The 20,746-nt window shown below is 37.2% G+C and overlaps 1 protein-coding gene and 1 long non-coding RNA gene across 8 annotated transcripts in view; one reads left to right on the top strand and one right to left on the bottom strand.

Annotated features, from left to right (window-relative positions):
- LOC104697270 overlaps nt 1–20,687 on the top strand; it is a 52,402-nt gene extending 31,715 nt beyond the window's left edge. The window contains exons 2-6 of one of the 4 annotated variants that reach the window (XR_002048245.2): nt 2,143–2,247; nt 6,633–6,784; nt 15,298–16,494; nt 17,036–19,349; nt 20,601–20,687. This is a non-coding gene — a long non-coding RNA (uncharacterized LOC104697270). Of the gene's footprint in view, nt 1–2,142; nt 2,248–6,632; nt 6,785–15,291; nt 19,350–20,600 lie in introns of all 4 variants that reach the window. The other 3 variants (XR_005601713.1, XR_005601712.1, XR_005601711.1) reach the window with 3 other exon arrangements.
- Nucleotides 1–20,746, bottom strand: part of IL15 (interleukin 15) — a 39,859-nt gene that overhangs the window by 8,599 nt on the left and 10,514 nt on the right. For 3 of the 4 annotated variants that reach the window (XM_019293365.2, XM_039550637.1, XM_019293366.2), the window contains 6 exons: nt 20,589–20,717; nt 19,435–19,539; nt 2,147–2,256; nt 1,641–1,722; nt 1,447–1,488; nt 469–612 (listed from right to left, as the gene is read on the bottom strand). In XM_019293365.2, coding sequence (XP_019148910.2) covers nt 469–612; nt 1,447–1,488; nt 1,641–1,722; nt 2,147–2,256; nt 19,435–19,539; nt 20,589–20,717 — 612 coding nt within the window. The remainder of the gene's footprint in view (nt 1–468; nt 613–1,446; nt 1,489–1,640; nt 1,723–2,146; nt 2,257–19,434; nt 19,540–20,588; nt 20,718–20,746) is intronic. The other variant, XM_010412077.3, reaches the window with a different exon arrangement.

The raw sequence follows: 20,746 nt of genomic DNA, 5'->3' as shown, positions 1-20,746 counted from the left end.
ATTAATTTTTTTGCCTTCTTTTTGGGAAGAATTCCAATGCAGATAATGGCTGCAGAAATCATTAGTGGAGGTTTCCATGGTCATTATGGTCTGTGCAGTTCCTGGCTTACTTTTTGAATAGGATCATCTTTGAGATGTGCATCACTTCAGTGAAGGATGCAAATGACTGTCCCTCTGAAAATTAGGATACTTTTCTGCATATGTCTAATTATCTGACTTCAGGTACTGAAGCTGCAAACTGTCATTTATACACACACATTCGAACACCCTGACATATGTATGCATGCACAAAAGTATTTGCTTTGATGGGAATCCTGAAAGTGCTTTTCTAAAAACCACTTATGTCTGATTTTTCATTGTTACATGTGCAGGTTACTGGAATCTCACTAGTTTTCATCTCTACCATCCCACTCTTTATGTAAAAAAGAGGTATTTCTGCCTTTTTTCCAGACTGTTGGTGTTACTTACCTTATTTTTTTCAAAGCTTTCATTTCCATTTTTCCATATGTTCCATACATCCTGTGTTTTACTACAATTTTTGATACGACATTCTTGAATAATCACTGCTGTCTCTAAGAAAAAGCACCTCATTACAAGTTCTTGGCATTCTTCCTGAAAAAAAAAAATGCAGTTGCAATAGTTTTATGATTAAAAAGCAATAAGCGAATGTAGGACATAATTTATGATATAATTTAAAACACAAGTATGATATAAGTGAGATATAATCTAAGATAAAATCAGCCACAAAGTGGCTGAATTTTACTTACTGGGCATCTTTTCTTACTGTTCAAATACATTTGAATATCTGCAGAGATGCACTGTGAAAGCTAAGAACAAAAAGGCCAAGCAGTTTGCTAAGATGAGGTGAAACAGTGTCTTAGTGAAGAACATAGGAAAATAATTAATTAGGATAGGAACCTGGCATATAACTAAACATAGTGGAATTAAATTGATATTATTCTTAGTAGTTTTAACACTTTAACTCAGAGATCTGAATTCAGAATGGGTAAGGAGGTCATGCTCCCTTAAATTACAAATGAATACCAGCATTATTTTAGCATTTGATAAAATATTTTTGAATCATGCAATCACAGAATAGTTTGGGTTGGAAGGGACCTTAAAGATACTGTACTTCCAATCTCTCTGCTATGCCCAGGGACTCCTTTCTGTAGGCCAGGTTGCTCAAAGCCCTGTCCAACATGGCCTTGATCATTTTTTTAATTGATTAATTTTAGTAGCAGATGACTAAATGAAAATAATTAATACCTGCTTGCATAATTTATCATAGGCACTTTGGTTAGAAAAACTATTTATTCCAAGGCAATTTATTTGATTTTAGACACAGTTATCAAATTAGAACAAGTCTGGTTTAGGAGAAATTTTCTAGTAAGGAAATGAAGCCATGACATTAAACATTACTTGTGGTCATAAGTGAAGTTTACTTACATCCTCATCTGCGTTTGCAGTGTATAAACTGACATCAATATCCTACAAGAAAACAAGATTTGGAATTAGGAACATTAGCTAACAAACACCATCCCTTTCCCTCTCCCTCTCACTCGCACTTCTTAGCTGAGTACAGCGCTAAATATTTGATTATCTTCTTCTATGATTAAATGCTGACTGTTTTATGAACTTACTTTGGATGTCTTGATCCTCTCCAAATCTTCCAGAACTGCTGCCCACTTGCAACGACCTGCTTCTGTCTTTGGTACATAAGCACTAGAACAGAAAAGAAACAGTGACCATTAGGCTAAACAGGAGGTGTCTACCATGTTTATGCTGAAAAAGAGAGTCAGCATTCTAAGGTACTACAGATACATTGTTTACATGTGTAGATACATATGGTAAATGTTTGGGGCAAGCAAGCATATTTGACAAATCATAAAATCACATAGATACATAAAAACTGCATCTCACGTCACACACTGTATAAACAATGTGGGGTTTTTAAAATGCCAGATTTATAGAACATAATGCAAGAGAAAAGTTCAATTACGTGATGTAAAATACCTAAAATTTTTTTAAAGTGTAAAAATAAAATTCTAAATCCACTCTCTGAAGTGACTGGAGACAAATGACAGCTGTGATAGTAAACATAAATCATTTGTAGTTACTGTCTGATTGACATTGACTTTGTAGTTACCACAGGAAGAAGATGATTAGTCCCATCCCATTCTTTAAAAGGCAAAAGCAATGGCTGTTCAGAAGCCGATACAGCTGATACTGCAGACAACTACTTTTCAGGTGTGTATTCTGAAAGACACAACCAAGGTGATACCTTGTCACAATCTGATTGCACAGAATTTTGCTTTAGTACTGACTTAATTAACCAATTTGCCAAGACATCCAATAGAGACAAGACACTGTTGTGTGTAGCTGGAAAGACCAAGTGATTTGTAGCTTGGAGAAATACATAATCTCTACCAAAGAGCTGGTAGAAAATCATGCTGAAGGCACACTGCGAAAACCTGAACTCATTCTGGGCTCCCTATTTATTTGTCTGTTCATACTGCAGGCTGCAGTTCAATGCAGAGGCAGTATTAAAGAACTTTTGTTTTCCACCTCTCCCCTGGCTACCATTTGTCACCCAAATTCAATGAATTACCTACAACATTAATTCCAATATTGTGGTTGCATATATGTGAGACTCTGCATTGAATGCATCAAATGCTATAGTTATGTGTATAATTATTAAATATAATATTTAGATAGAGTATATACTTACATTTCTTTACACAGTGTATGTGTGTCTAATAGTGGGCAGTGATGCATTTAAGAATTTCCTCAGTGGAGTTTGGCAACTGGAAATAAGGAGAAGCTGTGAGAAGCTGTGCATTGTCCACCAAGAAACATTTCCCTGTGCACAGCCTGGTAACCTTTGTTGCAAAGTCACAAGCCCTTTGATTTAAGCTGATTAAGTTCCCTCACAGGCTTAGGTTAATTATCTACTGCAGTGGATAAGATTTTATTCCTTAATATACACGCAATACTTTATAACTGACTCAAAGTTCTTTAGCAGCTGTTTATTTACATGCAAACTTGCAAGTAAATATTTTTAAATGGACCAGAGAACATAATAAAACAAGAGCTAGCACTCTGTAGTGGTAAAAATATCCAAATGGGAGGTTGATCCATGCACTGTCAGTATTGCAGCTCACTTGCTGAAAGCCACCTTAGTAAAGCAGACCCAGGAGAATAATGATCATGTGTGACAGGACATCTGGAGAGTATTTGTAACAAATATTTGCTACTCTTTTAAACAGAAAATGCTTTAAATACATTGTAATTATTGTGTTTCCACGTCCCAAAGATATAGCTGAAATAGCATAATTACCTAATCCTACATAAATTTCCACATCCCATAATGCGAAGCAGTGTCAGCCCCTTTTATCCCCTTTGCTTGTCCAAAATCTGTTAAATAAGAGCTATGTAAATGAATGATTGTATGACAATCTAAACTGCAGTAAGGACGGAGCAAGTAACACCTCCTACATCTTCTGAACAATTTCCATATGGAGGATGCTGTGTTATGGTCAGCCAAAGTAGGTCCACAAGCAAGGCTAAACCTGTCACTGCTTCCACAATGAAAGGAAATTGAAAATATGTGAGTACTAAACTCAAAATATTAAGTACTTATACACATATATTTTTCAAATGTACAGGAAAGCAATGGAAAGTAATTATTAACTTCTTGGATATGGTCAAAAGAGCTAAATCATTTTGCTACAGTATGACAGAAAGGCTTTAACCTTTCTACAGTTAAAATTGATTTGAAATTGCCATGTTATTTCTTTTGGGTTTGGGTTTTGTTTGGGTTTTTTTGTTAAATATGCATACTAACTGCTTTGATTTGATACGCTCATCCTTAGAAAATATCCTATTTTTGTTGGATTTGGGGTATTTTTTATTATTATTATTTAAGTGAAGTTCAGAAATAGCCCTATGGGGAAACTCCAAGTGCATTTAAAGAAATTTTACACCTGGTTGGTGGACACAGCTGAAGAAAACATGTTTTAACCCCAATTCTACGAAAATGCTTTTAAGTATACTAGAAATATTTTACAGTAGCTAAACATTTTTATCATTCTACAAGCCAGTTTTTATCAAATGAGATGAGGTGGCAACAAATTAAAATATGAAAGATGGGTCCATAAACACAAACCAACTTTGTAATTTATAATTAGTGTTATGGGTCCTTAAAAAGCAGCTTTGAGAGGGAGTCCCAGTCCAAATGCATTGTCAAGTTTATGCTGCAGAACAAAGTGTTCATGGTGAGGAAATAATATATTATAATATCTAGTGAATAACGTACCAGGGTTATCAGTAGTTTGTTATTTCTGTCCTGTTTTTAATAATTGTTCATTGTAATGACACCAGAACACTGTGTTCTTAATGATTAAATGTCATTGTCTGCATCTTTGGTTTCTTAAATGTGGTAGGTAACTAATAAAATTATAATTGCTAACGTAAAATAGATGCTTAGTTTTTAGGAGTAATAGAAATCTTGTACTGATTATAAATATGTGAAAAATATACCACATGCATACTCTAAAGGGTACTCCATTTGTTCATAAAGAGGCTTTAATTTCAACTACATCCCCCAACACATTCCTTTCATAAATGCAGGGCCATTTTCTACTTGAATTTCTTGATTCTTTCATCCAAACTATTATTCAACTACAGAAGCATTGCCAGCCGGCTTAGAAGCTTTGACAAATTGCTCTCCTGCCTTGAAAACATAATGTTGTAATGTAAAAATTCTCTTTGCATAATGTCTGGTTTTGATTTCTTACTCTGTGTAATCATTAACCAATTACTCTCTGTCTTCATTACACCTCTGGTATTTACCCATGTGAACATTGGAAAAGGGAGTAGCTCATATTTATGGACATAAATATTTTTATCTGTAGCTTGTGTCCTGATTACTTGCTACTCTAAAGATTAAAGCCTTTGGAAATGAATATATGCTCTTCCAAAAAAATCAATTATGATATACACAGTAATGTTTGGGAAAGGAATGCTGGTTTTTAATAACTAATTTAAATTAAGCACTTTAAGAGCAGTTACCTCTGAGTGATATCTAAGATACAGTGCTATTGTTCTTCTCTTTAAAGAAGCAAATGTATAAGCAAATGAAAAAACTTTTCTTTAACAAAGCAGAAAACAGCCAATGATTTTGCTGGTTTAGCTGTCACAGAAACAATAATCTAAGTTAGTCAAAAGAAAATACTCATGGCTTTTTACAGTATTTAAGTCACATGTGATGGAAAATAGAGACAGTTAAAATTACATGTTTCTGCCTATACACCACATGTCTAAACTTCTTTATTAATATTTGCTTATAAATTTCTCCTTGAATCCTTGAGATGAGATATTCATAAGTAAGAAAGTTTATTTCCTGGCCATGCCATTTGGTGCTATTGGCAAAGGTCTTCTCTTTTCTCTCCTTATTTTGAACTGATTTTTATTCTTTATTTATATCTTTATTCCTCATCTGCTTCCTTGTTCTTGAAAACAAGTGAGCGGAAACATACAATGTACTTAGATCTTATGAGGGATTTAGAAACTGGTGATAATATTTTCAGTTTCTATGGGAAAAAGGGAACTATCTACTGCCAGTGTTTTCTTCATGACTGTATCACACACGTGGCTCAGACCTCAATATGTTCCCCTGCTAGAACTTTATGTCCACTTCCTTCAAAATCCTGGTATGTCCTGACAACCTTTCACTATTTGCAGAAAACTCTCGCCTATAAAAAACTCCAGAGCCCTGAAGTCTAACCTTCTTAATTTTTGGCTACTCTCAGATTTTCTGTAACGTCCTGACTTCTAGCACACAGCTTTTTTCCTTGATCAGCCCTTTCCTTTCCTTGTTCCCATGGGCAAATCAGCCTTCTCAAAAACCTCTCTCGTAACAACCTATTTTCCCATTTCTTGTCTTCATTCTGTAGTGCAATAGACTTCTTACACATTATTTACCCCATTTTAGTCAGTCTCGTCTTCTCCCCTGTTCTACAAATACGTGTCCTCAGCATTTTCTCTTCGGCCTCTTGTGCAGCAAAGTACTTCAAATCTTCTTTTCTCTGTTACTGCTGCAAATTTCCCTCTAAAATTGTACCCTCACCTCCAGCTCTCTCCAGTCCTTTGACATTTTACTGAGCAACATCTCATGCATAAAGTAGGGGTCTTTTTAGATCCCTATTCAAGTACTGTCTACATCATGCAGAGCTGAGTTTTACACCCACTCATTTGAATTGTTGCAGCAATTCTTCTTCAGTGTTTCTTTTGTCACAATAATTAGAACCTCCTTTAGAGAACTCTGCCTCCTCCCCCATCAAAATCTCACCCTGTGGCTCTTGTTCTGCTGTCCTCTGCTTGTTGGCTCTACTAACTAATTGTTCTGTCGTCTTGCTCTAGTACAATTAATTACCTTCAAGGGGACAAGTGCCAAGTAGCTGCACAACTAGAGCACTGTATCTGTTTAAGGTTGTGCATTGTGCTTAATACTAGAGCACATTCTCTCTGCTCAGAAGCATACAGAATGTCAGAGTCCATAAGACTGTGAAGAAAATCAGACTTTTTTTCCCTAGTCTTGTACCAAAAGAACATTCTTTTTTACTTTTTTTCAGGGGAGAAGCCATGGAGAGAAAAGATTTCATAAACTAATGGAAGTGACTGGAAGAGGAATGGAGCCCATAAAGAAAAAGCAGTACTTCCGAAGTAGACAGATGTTTCCATATTGAGCTCTTAAATAAGTAATTTTGAAATCAAATTTTCATGGGTAAGTTTTAGAGGAAAGACATGTTCTTAGTGCCTTGTCACGGAGTAAATGCTGGAAAACACTGAAAGTCAAAGGAGCAGACTCACTGAAGAATCTCTCTGCTCTTTCATTCCTAAGTTCCTTTAGGCTTCTTACAGGAAACAACCAAAGAGAAACAAACAAGAAAAGCCCTGAATGTGAATTAGTATCAGAATGTAATTATTCAAATTGAATTCAGAGATAAAGACAGAGAACCACACTAATGTTCTCTGAGACAATGAGAAACTCTGGCACAGATGCTACCTATAGGTACAGCCCTCAAACACACTTTGAGGGTGAATTTATTTGCGTATCAGGAATTTTTTATATCAACAGAAAGAAGTAATACAAGTAATATTTACTTATGATGGGATCTAGTACCAGGACCTTAAATTCTTTTCCAATTTCTACAGATTAGTTCCATCTACCAAAGAAACTTATTTTACATCTCTGGTTACTTCTGAATACCATTTGATGCCACAGCTACTAAAGAGTTGCTTCTATGCTATCATGGTGCCTGAATCCATTTAGTTCCTCTTCTCTCTTCCTACCAATCTTTGCACAGAAGCCTAGGAAATCTGCCCTCAAGCTCCACCAGGTGTTATCAGCAGCTCTTCGCCTCAAGGTTTGAAGGCGAAGAGTGAGCTTTCCATGCTTCTGTCTGGCTTTTACTTACTGATCCAGAAAGGAAGACAGTGGAATTACTAGGTCTTAAACTGAATCATATGGCTGCATGCTTGTCTGGCTAAGAGCCAAACCATGCCTTGGATTGTTAAGTCTTCAAGCTTTTATGACATTAAGTGCTTTTTTAGAAGTTTTGTATTTAGCTAGAGTTAGGCTGGCTAAAGCATTTTTCTCAGCATTAAAACTGGTTATTCTTTAAATATGATTCCTATTCGGTTACTTCCCTTTCACCTCCCTCCCCCGAGAACTACAGCTTTCCTTGTTTTTGTTGTATAGTGGTGACTGTCTTGTGGAGTACTATCCTACATGGTTTATTCTGCTTGTATTAGAGTAGTGCTAACCTTCAAGAGTATTCTCAGTAGTCAGCATGGCAGGAGACTCTCTCAGTTTAATCACATTTTGTATTTATATGTTCTTTGTTTGCTTATGTAGTTCTTCCTCCTGACAGTCCTTCCTTCTCCTGTATGCTCTTGCTAATTGGCATTTACACTAGAGAGTAAAGTTTACAATGCCTGTTTGAAAATTTTGCCAAAAGGTCACAGAGTCATTGCTATTCCACTCAGTAACTTAAACATCAGAACCTAAAATTTAAGAAGTTAAATATTTCCTTTGGCCTTTTTTTTCCTGCAAAACAGGCTTCAGGCCCAGAGCTCAGACCATTGCCTAGTGAAGGTGTGTCCGGTACCTGGCTATAGACCTTATATTTGCCAGATGGCAAAATACAGCCAGAAAAGAATGCTTCTTTCTCTTTACCTCCTTCCATGCAATGTCAGTCTTTTCAAGGTATCAATCACTCCTCAAATTGTGAAAGATCAATTTAATGTTTTCTTGATGCAAGGATATTTGATATTAATGCTAGGTTAGCTTGACAAACACGATGATTGACACAGAAGACTCCCCAAGTTTTTCTAGAGGAAAAATTAATTTAGCTCAAACACACAGTAAAGAAAACGTACATAGCAAAAAACTCATTTGTAGGGCACAGATGGTTAGATTTGACCATTTATCCCCAAATTATACCCTTCAGGATGCAATATGCAATAATTAGTTAAAAGGCCTTTCAGAATAAGTTCTCACAGATTGATAAGCAGTGAAAATAACAGGAGATTCAAAGTGTAAAGGACATTAATAAAACACACAAAATAGAGCCAGAACTAAAGTTTGTTTAGCAAAATGTGTCCTGATCTATATGTTTGCTATTAGGCACTCCTTGTAAATATTATTTGTGATATTTTTATCGTAACAACAAATACCCAACAGGGAATGAGCACACAATTATGGAGGAAATTTTTGTGCCTTTAGGGGTAACATGTTAACATCTAAAACAGTATTAAACATGGAAACTTAAACAGCAAAAAAATATAAATGATGTCATACTGATGCATATAATTGGAAACTCTGAGACCATAAAAATAGTTATTACAGGAACAACTGCTGGACAAATGTAGCGGGGGAGGCGGGGGGGGGAGTCCCAGGAGCAGGAGAATCCAGCCAGAGTCACGATACGAACACCGATACGATTTGAGCATCGTGCCCCCATTTTATTATTCGGTTACACCAAGTTATACTTTTTCCAAAGTTCACGCCCCTTTCCCATGAGAAAGCCTCTAAGCAGCGGGGGACCTGACCAGTGTATACCTTTTCCCAAGGCTGTTCAAGGCTGCCGGCTAGCAGGTGCCTTGCAAGCCTGCTTTCAGCCTGAGGCCCTGTCAGGGGTACTTCTGCAACAGCCCTGGGATGCCCAAGCTCTCCTGGGGTATCCTATATTCCACAAGGAATCCCTCTACAGACAAATAATATTTCATCCTTAGCAAAATACTCAGCTTAAACACTGTGAATAATACCATATACTAATAGAGGTCCATAACACACTTGTAATAGATAAAAGACTAAAAATAGCAAATGGAATTCTCAAAATTGTGAAGTAAGGCAGTATTTTCAGAGCTTTTTTAAAAACAAGAATTATAATCTGTGGCCCTCTCTTACAGTGATACTTCTACTGGAATTTGCTGGATCCTGAATTAAAGAGGCAGGATGCAGTTTGAAACACTCTACTTTTTCTTCCGCTCTTAATCTTCTTTAAAGAACAGAATGGAATCCTAATATGTGACAATTGCCATAGCTTTCCTGAAACCAATGAAATTTTAATTTCCAGAGTTGTTGAGAATTTGACCAAAATATTAACCAAAGAAAAACAGATTCATTGAACAACTGAGGAAGCAGCACACAAACCACTGTTAGCAGATCAACAGGCAGAAAAAACCAGAATCAGGATTCTAAGAAGAACAAAGTATCACTACTACAGATTTATTTCATAGGATAGGCAGAGAAAAGAGAAGAAAATTTGGAAAACCAATTATTTCTGCTTTATGTTACTTTAAATCACGTACAAATAACAATGTAATAGGATTTACAGCAACAGGACAATCATTCTTAGTCTCTTGTCTTTGGATACAGGAGAAACTATTATTGGAAAAGCTTTAGTGTGTGTGCTACAGAAACCTCCCCCTTTCATGTAAATTTTGAATGTATTTTTGTGGAATGTAGCCACTGTGAGCTTGCACACTGGTCCACTTTTTTCTATATGTAACAGGGGCTGAGTGCAATACAGTAGGTCTCAATATTTGAGATTTCTTCAATTTATATGGATGATGATTTTCCCTTTACTTCCTGGCAGCCAAACCCAAAATGAATAGAGGAATGGAAGAAGCTGCGTGTTTGCAAAATAATGAGACCTAATGCAACACTAAATTATATTAAGCTGGTTTCTGTACTGTAGCTCTCAAAAAACCGTAAGTGGTAGTCATAGTTCTTACCAGTGCAGCACAGCACTCATCCAGAAAACTTTAAATTTTCTTTCAGAAGGGGTGACATGACGGTACAAGTGAGAACATTCATTTAAACAAAAGTATTTTTAAAAAGATTGGGAAAAGGGTGTTAAATGTAGCAGTATATAAAATAATTGGCAACACTGCAAAGCACAAATGAATCCCTGGATGCCTTTGTATTCTAAAGCTGTGTGGACTGATACTATTGAAACAGGGGAAACTCTTGGCTAAAATTACAGGTCTGCACTGTAGGATTGCTTACTTCATGGGTTTAACATACAAAATGTCAAGCCAGAAGCAACTCACTTCATTGAGAGTAATTCAGAGAAAATTCATGATTCTGATGTGCTCATACAAGAAGCAAGATAAACTGTAAGAGATGAAATACACATTGTAAGTATAAACCATGACCACACTGCAAAAAGCCAATCAATTCTATTAGTTTTCTACCCATATATGTGTCTATTACTTACAGAATCATGATTAGTCTTGATAAGTAAAAGAAAAATTTGGGGTATAATGTAATCTGCCACAAAAATTGATACTTCTTATAAATTGGAAAGTGCACATCTTCAGATTAGCATCTATAATAAAAAAACCCTCATTTTCAAATCAGACTGCTTTCCATAGCTCCCACTGACACAAATGCTGGATTCAGCTGTAGGTAACTGGTTTAGTGTATGCGCCACATCCACATTGTGGTAAGGCATATGAATGGGTTAAGTTAAAGATCAGATTTCTCCATAATATTTTCTTTCAAGCAAGTTTTTTCATCACTTTTGAATAGTAAAGCTAGAAATCACACTTACGTCATTCTAAACAAGGACTGATACAGTGTTTTATCTGTCTCACAGTCATGGTCTCTATTTAAGAATAAAAAAATTACTGGTGATATTAATAACTGTGTGTCATACTGCGTGCCTGAACACAACTCAGTTTGCTGAAGGCAATACAACCCTGCTGTCTTATATAGGCTTTTTTTGCTTTCCCAACAGCTTACCGCTTCCCTGCCACCACAGCAAGGTATCTGCTCATCCTGAATGGAAGCCCAACATTGCAAACTAATTTACTTTCCTGTCTTGCAAAGAACAGCTAACAGAGTTGGATTTTGGCAGATACTTACCCAAATACCATGTAAGGTCCTCATGGTTGGTAATCAAAAGTCACCAAATATATTTGGCCATTCACATACAGCCTGGCACCTTTTGGTGGAAAGCCAAAATAGGCATCATGCCCATAGAGACACATGCCAAAACACAACTGAAGGCAGCAGGGAAAATTCATGGGAACTATCACAGATGAGTCCCAACCTGCCACCTGGCTCCTGAAACTTCCCTGACTGTATGCTGGAGAATGTTTAGACTTAGCTCTATACCAGAGTCTTATGACTGCATTCTCTATGACATGCTGCTCATAATAAATCTCTGCGCATTTCAGTGTGGGACCTCTAGGGGCCAAGGAGCCAGCTGACTCTGTCCATGTGAGCATTATTCTTTGAGGGTTTTTTTAAGACTTAACTGATAGCATTGGTTGCCTGTTTCCACAAGGGGAACAAAATCAGAACAAAATGTAGTTGTCTTGCATCTGTTTTGGGTCAGAGTGAACACATCAGCACATTCTTGCTACTTTGATAGATTACACCAACTCCCAAATGAAAACCAGAGCTGTTGTCAAGGCAAAAAAAACATTTATTTTAAGGCACAAGAGAGCACAAACTTTCTCCAATGTTACTTGTGCCCTCTCCATAGGACATGTAAACTGGGTAATCAGCATAGCAGAGAGTATGGCTGAAATGAGCATGCTGAAGAATTTAATACTTTCCTTCCCTAAAACCAGGAACTTCTACATTTCTAAGCTTACTGATTTTGCTCCCACTCTCCAGCAGCTGAATTTCCAAACTATTGCACTAGACTCCTCCTCCTGAGAACACACACCTTGAAGTTTTCCCAGGTTTTGCAAGAACAGGTCCAGCAGCATTTCAGACCCAGGAAACAAAATGTTCTTCCTAATTCATTTTCAAAATTTTACGTGCTTGATTTTTTCATTAGGCTTTCCTGTCACTACTGTATGCTGTCTCAGAAAGTCATTGTTGCAAATTGATAAGGCCAGATTTAATGCTATTATTTGTTTTACACTTGGACATTGAGCCTGCAAGTTGCTGTGTCTGCTCTTGTCCCACTGGGTTTTCGACCTTTTGCTTTTAGAGCCTGAAGGACATTACTGATCGTTATCTTGTATCTGTATGAACAGCCAGCAACAGTTTTGCATCAGAGTGGCCACAGAAGTCATCTTGCTGATGACCTGTTTCCTATTATAACTTCTTTACACAGCTTCTGCACATTCAAAGGCCTGCAGAAAACCCTGCTGGATGAATTATTTCCCATATAATGACATTTCATTAGCCTGTGCTGGTCTCCTGTAGTATATACCTTATGGGTAATAGGATGAGGTTATATTCCTTATGGTTAAAATAGGTACATGCTGCTGATATGAATTAGAGAAGCACACAAAATTTAGGAATAGCAGAGCTGACTGCAAGTAAAGGCCTGATGTCTCCAGCTGCTTCCAGCTGAGAATACCAAGGGAAGAGCTAGCTTATTGATACCTCCCTCGTATATCCCTGTTTTCCAACAAAAGAGACTGATAATGAAGCTTGTAACATTTGGGGCTAGCATTTTCAAGTTTATAACTTCTCTAGCCCTTTTCCCCCTGCTGTTTACAGCATAGATAAATATCTGCTTTTTAATTAATTTCTTGGAATTTTATGTAAAAATTTCTTCTGTGCAAATATATTTTCAGCTTATGTTTCAATTTTTACAGCCACTGTTGAGTTCTAAACATAAAATATGATGGCAAGTAATTTAAAAATGCAAAATGTTACATTAAGGAGGCCTCTTCATAATGTTATTTTCTGAAGAGCACTGGTTTTACAAGCATATGTAACCTAAGAGAACATAGCTTTTGGGTTTTAGGTCAGATTGAGTTTTCTGTAAGTCACAATGTCACAATGTCTTGAATAAACATACATATTACTTTCAGACATTACAATGGAGCAAATACTGATACCCTTTTTCTGAAAAGAGGTGTTTTATTTCTTTGTGAGTTTGATCTCTTTATTTTTCTTTCAGTTCACCAGGCACTCTGGGAACATTTTCATCATTTCAAAACTGAACAATCTAGCTGAGAAAGAGAAAACAAATTTCTTCTCTCTTAGTTTTAAACTATGAATTACAAAAAACATAGGCTTCTGTTTATTAATTCTAAATACATGGGACTATGTAGCATACATTCAAGATTACATTTTACACCAAGGCAGGAATGTGTAGAATTTTTCAGAGCACATAGCAAAGTTGCACCCCACCAACCCAAGTTTGTGGTCAGCTGAAGGGATGATAAATACCAGTTCATTCTATTGATTTCAGTAAGAGGGAAGCATTTATACTACTCGAATGCTTAGCATGTTTTTCCCAAAGGTGCTTCCCTGTCCTTCAGAAAATCTGAAGAACAGCAAACAAAAAGAGTAACTGTTACTTTGAGAATGCTCCTTTTTTTCTTCTGTGTCAGAAATAGTTTAGGTAGTCACATTTAACTCACACAAGATTCAAATATTCTTTGATCATGTTATTTCCAGTCCCATTTCTTTGGCATCCAGACTGACAAAAACTGTAAGTAAACTAGAAAACAAACCAGAAAGCAAAAAGTTGTCATTTACAATTTTGAGAACCTGAATGTATAACTTTAAAAATTGCTTAAAATATGGCATTATGGTTTCTTACTGGTTAGAAACACCAAGTAGGATGTTTAAATAGAGGTTTTTTCATTTGCAAAAATTTTAATTGGTTATATGAATTAGAGAAAATGATCCTTAGGAAATAAGTATAAACAGAAATAAAAATTAATTTTCATGACTTAAATGAAGGATATTTTATTTTCTGATATTTTAGTCAGGACAAAACAGGTGTCATAGGTTGCTTTGAGATAAATCACTCAGTCCCAGTGTTTGGCTGCTCCATACTTTCGATATTGGCTTGAGCACTAAGCTGTTAGGAAAGGTACTGGCAAAACCCCTCACATCCTAAAGAGGGCTGAGTATCACTTGTAGCCCTTCATCTTATTGAACCACGTTGTTGTTGAAAAGTCACTTTTACTAAGGGTAATACAGAGGTTAGGGTTAGGGTTAGGGTTCAGGTTAGGGTTAGGGTTGGGTTAGGGTTAGGATTCACTCTCAACACTCTCTTTCTCTGAGTGTTAGTGAAATTATTATTTTCTCATTAAAAGTTATCACACATTCACAGCACATAAATGTGCATTATTGTCAAATTGTTCGTCTTTAGCTGGATGAAAACTACTAGAAAACTACTTTGTCCTCACTGTGACCCATATATCCTGAAATTGCTCACAGTTTAAAATGAGACCTGAAATATTCATGTGTCGTTTAAATTATGCAAAATAATCTACAGCAACCATAAAATCTTATGAATCTGAGAGACATTTTCCGTTATATGCCGGCAGGAGATGAGTGCGGCTTTTGTCCTTCAAAAAAAAAACCACAAGAGTAAAAAAGACTGAAAACGTCTTTGTGAGTTTGATCTCTTTCAAAAGTAAAACATGAGAAAAGTTGAATTTAAATGCTATACATGCGAGCTACACTTTGTGTTCTGATCATCTAGAGACAATGCAAATGGTAGCAGCAGGTACCCACAGCAGTTTTCAACTGGGTTTATACCCACGCTTCTGAATGCCAGTGTAGATTTTCAGGTAAACAACCATCCTCCTCCTTAGAAGTTCCCTTAGTTTCTCCTCTGTGCCTACACCGTGAAATTGTTCTTGAGAGATTGGCTACTAAACCACATACTTTGCACTTAGAACTTCAGTGCTACTTATATTATGCTTCTAAAAAGATTCTTCAACATTTTGGGGGAGCTATTTGTCTCACAACACATCTGCAACTGCATATCACAGCCTAATCTCTTGTAGTAACAGCATGTGGACTCTTCTCAAAATGGAAAAGGATATGGAAAAGAAGAGGAAAGACCTTTCAGGACATCTGAATACTGCCTTTTGCCATCATATTTGTAAGAGCCTCTGAAGGGGGAGCTGCTGGTCAGAATGGGCAAGTAAAAGATACCACTGAATTTGGATTATGCCTGACCTTGGTTGAATCAGTTGTTTTCTACAGACTAAACAAAAATTTGGTCCTAATTTATTTGGCACTTCGAGAACTTTTTTATTAAAGACTGGTAGCAAGAATGGCCAATCTTAGGATAAAATGTCCTCATATTAGCATAAGCTCTACTTTGCAACAACTAAAACCTGAGTGTTATCATCATTATTCTCATCTCAATTCCAAAACACCATTGTACCAGGTACTAGGAAGAAAACTCTATCCCAGTGAGAAGGACATGAAGACAGAAACTTAAGTCTAAAATGCCATAGCATACCTCTCAAGCTAAATGGACTTTCAAATCAACAGCAGATAAGAATGAGAAATTTTGTAGCTGATTCATATGATTCCAGACCTTAATGTAGCTATATTGTTTTATCATCTCCCCTTTGCATTGGTATCGCAATGCAAAATGAAATTCACATCACCTACTACAGAAAACTTTAAAATAAGGCCTCTTTAGAAGCCCAGAGAGTTGTAGCTTTGAACAACTAAATCCACCAAAATATGCTTGAAAAGTCTAAGATAAGGCAAATTATGGTACAACCTCTCATTCTGAATAGAAGCAAGGGAACAGGCAAATGGGGTTAGTCTCTAACTGTGTAGAACAGGATAATGAGGTGAGAAACATCTCTTTTGTATGAAACAAAATGAGCATAACTGCAGGCGCAAAGCCATAGTCCATTAAATAATACTGTGTTTGTCTGGAATTGTAATAAAACAAAATTAAAAAGTAAAATCATGTCATTATCTTGTTTTCTGTAGAAAATGGGAAGTCACAGCTACTTGTATGTATGTAGGATTTCTGGGGAACACAAACAACTGGTTAAATGACAAAAATTGCAGAGCAATTAAGGACAGAGAAGCAAAGAGTACAAATCATGCAAATCAAGGCTCTCTGCTGAAAAGTTTGCTTGAAAGTAAGACAAGGAGATGTGAAGAAAAGCATACTTAGGATTCAAGAGAGAGGGGAGATACCTACACAAGAATTCAGCCATGTCAATGTCAACATAAAGGTTAGCAACTCCACTTTGCAAAGAGTATTGTGGGACAGAAATCATCTGGTGCATTGTGTTATGTTGCAGGAGAAACAGCTGCATTTATAGCAGCCTTTTCTTTATAAGTTTAGTTGGAAGCTGTCTGATAGCACAGAAAAGAGAATTGCATGAAAAATATTTTTTTAATATAAACTGCACGTTTTTTATAACTAACAGAATTCATCAGAATAACTGTTATTTCTGTACCTGCATTCCTTAAATCAGTACATACAAATGGCATTGTGAGGTCTTTTTCTCCCTCAACTGCTGCCCGACCTCCCCAGAATCTCTGTTAGAAACTACTGGGGGATTTTGATTGTAGTCAGTTCAACAAAATTCCACATTCCCTCTGAAAGGACTTAATGAATCACCTGTCTTGAGGTGAAGTGAAACTTCTAGATTGTATTTAGAGGAAGAGCTTTTCTTAATTTAAAAAAAAGTATACTAATATACTGCCACTCAAAGACACTTTCATTTGAAAGTAAGTTGCCATACTGACATTTTTCTCTCTTTCCTCCAGGGAAAAAAAAAGAAAAACCAGCTGTGAATAAACTTTTCCCAGAATAACTTCATTCAGGAAAGTATTATTTCTTGGCTTAGGAAACCACTATTGAATGCTGTGAAAGAACAGTGATTCACAAGTCTGTGCTGGACACTGATGTGGTGTCACTCCACTACCCTGCCTGTGATTCAGTCACCAGACAAAATGCCTAGGCAGGAGAATCTCGAGAAATTGTAGAATGACCAATGGAAGAGACTTTGTTTATTATCCTCACTTGGGAGCTAGGGAACAGAAAATATAACATCCATTTCTCCTTTGTGCCAATAATGAAAATTGTATTTTTCGTAAGTTTTGGAATGGTTGTTTCATGGTCTTCCCCTTGTTCCCACTACCATCTGGAAAACTTGGAGACAGAACACATTTTCATTCAGCTTTGCAAAAAAGGTCTGATTCCAGCTTAGGCCAGGGATGTCAGAGGACTGAAGTCATTGGAACATGGACAGGAGAAAAATCCTTGCACTAGTGGCTCTTAGAATCAGTGAAGCAAGACACCAGGTGAAACATACATCTCCTCACTCTTTTTAAAATTTGGTCTCATTTTTGTGTTAGTTTGGTGGTTTATACTAAAACATGTCAGGGGAAAACTTTCATTCAGCAATATCCTTAACAATGACGTTCTAGAACCACTGAAGAGCATCACAGCTCACAGACTGGCACTGAACAGGAGCTTCTTCAGTGCCCTGCATATGCTAAGGGTAAGGGGTTATTTGTGAGCCTATAGATTAGTATCTTCTTTGACTGCTTCCCTGTCAAGTTCCCAAGGACTAGCTACTTACTAACTTTTTGTTTATAGCCTCTTTTCTTCAGGTATATGAAGACAACTCATAGTAAAGTGGCCAACAGACAGAGATTCTGTTACTCAGTAATTGTGGTAATGGAAGGCTGATCTGATTTCTGGGAAACTGACTGTGAACCTTGGTTCCTAAATTTCTGGTTATGTTGTAACTACCTGTCTGTTCTGCAGAGAGTGATACCTCTTTGAGCTGACCTCTGGAAACTGTTCTGAAACTTCTGACATGAGCAGAATGTGCTTAAGTTAGCTTTTGTGCAGTAGTTTTTAAGACTATTTTATAAACAATCTCTGTTAAAAACAAGCGAAAACATAGCTTATCTAGAAAAGCATCATATAGTTCAAGTCCTTAATGATTATTAAAGATTTAAAGGAAAAGAACCTGTAGAAAACAATCACAGAGTGCACAACAATATATTTATTCTTAGTGGCTGGAATCCCCTCAGCTTTATTCCTAATAGTAGATTATTCTACTATGATTTATATTTTCAACTTATCTGCACTTTTTAATCCTTTCGAGGGGCCCAATATAGATGTTACACCTGTATGTTACACCTGGCTGTATGTTACACCTGTTTTTAGATACTAAGCCTTATAGAGAAGGATGTTGACTTTTCATTTGCACCTTCATAGCTACACCATTCACTGTGTATAAACACAAGAAACAGAATAAAATTATTAATTTAAGAGATGATAAAGTAATAGCAAAAATAACAGATGACTAAACTTATATATATCTTTAAAAGAGGTAGTGGTACAGTTGTATTTAAAAATGTTCACTGGCTTTGGAAGCAAACAGAATTTCTTCCAGAACATATGAGAATTACTTTAAGTTATCGTGAAGAGTGAAGGCTTTTAAATAGGTAAGTCACAACAGCAGCAACATTAGTATGACCAGAGGGCAAAACAAGCTTGCTTACTGATGGTCGCATAATCCTGTGTCTGCCTCTTGCTACAAGAGTAATGGCTTTTTATATTCTTTTAAGAGCTGTTGAGGAAAATCTGTAGTCAAAACAACATTGGCTGAATTTGTATTTGAAATGCTCAGCATAAATAAAGACTTGCTTGTGGTGCACTTGATTTTTTCATAGCCTTGGAAGAGTAAATAACCTTAGGTTGACTCACATGTACTACTGACAATCACTGTGGAAGAACTGGCATGCTCAAGACTGATTCATGACCTGCTCCCAGTTTTCCATAGCCTTCACTGGTGACACTTGAGTTCCAAATTTTTCTCCAAAATCAGGGGGTCTTTATTTTCTTGCTTTTAATAAAAGCTAAGACTGATGCAATCACTCTGGCACTTTGCATAAATCCTACAAAGCTATTGGGGCAATCAATAATTAACTCAAATTTGAGATGATTAATTTGTTCTGTGACTTCTGCAGAAAAACAACTGGAAAGCCAGCAGAAAAGATGAGAAAGACCGAGCATGAGACTCATTAACATAAGAATCATCAACCAGTAGAAGAATTAATATGAGTAAGAGAACTATGTGACTTGTAGCCAATGAACATTAATGCCTTTGTTCACTAAAATTTTATAAATAGTGAAAAGTTTTGCTAACCGTTGTTCTGGCTTTGTGGAGGTGCCATCCAGCCTCCATTTCTGGGCAGAACTGTAAATTAGTCAAATACCTCAGCTCTGTTCGCGGATCTGCCTCTTGCACAACCTGTTTTGGGATGACACCAAATGCTAATGACTTTGGGGTTATAAAAAGGTCACCTGGCCACAGTGCCTACTGGAAATGCAACTGCTACTGAGTCATCTAGGAGATGTGTGGGGAGCTCTGAAGAGTGATACAGAGGCTGGACATTTTAAAGGACTTTCCCCCTGTACTAAACACCCTTGAGAATCAGGGGTTTTGACCTCCAGTGTTGTGAAATATCAGCCAGATATAGGGATTAGGTCCAAGCAGAAAAGTTGGCTAGAACTTGCTGTGCCACAAATCAACTGAAAAATATGAAAGTGAAAAAAACCCCAGATGTATTTATGATGTAATTCTGTACAACTGAACAACAAGGAGTGGGAAAATCAAAGTAGAAAATAACAGAGTGTAGGGATTTAATCTAAAATACTGGAGATGTTTCCAAGCCTTAAATTTGCTCTGTTACCTACTTCTCATGCTGGGTTGCAAAATAACATTAAGAGCTTTGCTGAAATTTCCAAAAATGTCTTTGTTGCTATTCAGGAGGCTGGGGGGGGGGACAACCCGGAGTGCCACAGCCTTCCTAGAGAGAGTGTCTCTTCCAGAGGCGTGGCAAGCCTCCCTGGGCAGCAAGTGATTTCAGCATTTCTCAGCTTCAAGTGATTCCAGCTCGTGTGATTCAGCTCTTTGTGAAACCACCCAAGGCGAACTCGGGGACAGAGAGACAGCAGCCTCGTATGGCAATTCCACAGAGGTGGCTTTTATTGTCCCGCAGCCTCTGTGAAGGGAAGGCCAGGGACAAAGACTCCCTCCCATCACGGCTTGAGGACGGAGGTTATATGGGGAAGGCAGAGGGTGGGATAGAAACCAACTAGCCAACTGGGTACAGGCTATTACCATATAGAAACAAGGCATGCTGGGGGTGGTTCACTTTCTCACCATGACCCAGAGGAAGGTTGCTTATCTCTGGGGAAAGTCTTTTTGCCCTCAGCCCTCTCTCCTCCAAGGGAGTGCAGAGGGCTCTTGTACCAAGGGCTCCCAGCCCTCCACATGTCACAGTAAGTGACTGTTACCTGTCTTTGCAGGCTGCTCAATGTTCCAGCAGAGTTTTGTGTTGGCCGTGCCGTCCCCAGCATCCTGCCCGCTGGACCATTACTCAGAAGAGAAGCACTGCATCTGATCAGGAAACTACATTTCAGGACCTACATGTGGGGAAAAAACATGCAAGTAT

The sequence above is a fragment of the Corvus cornix genome, chromosome 4, assembly GCF_000738735.6.
Source record: "Corvus cornix cornix isolate S_Up_H32 chromosome 4, ASM73873v5, whole genome shotgun sequence".
Lineage (NCBI taxonomy): Eukaryota > Metazoa > Chordata > Aves > Passeriformes > Corvidae > Corvus > Corvus cornix.
This window is presented reverse-complemented; position numbering and strand designations above follow the sequence as displayed.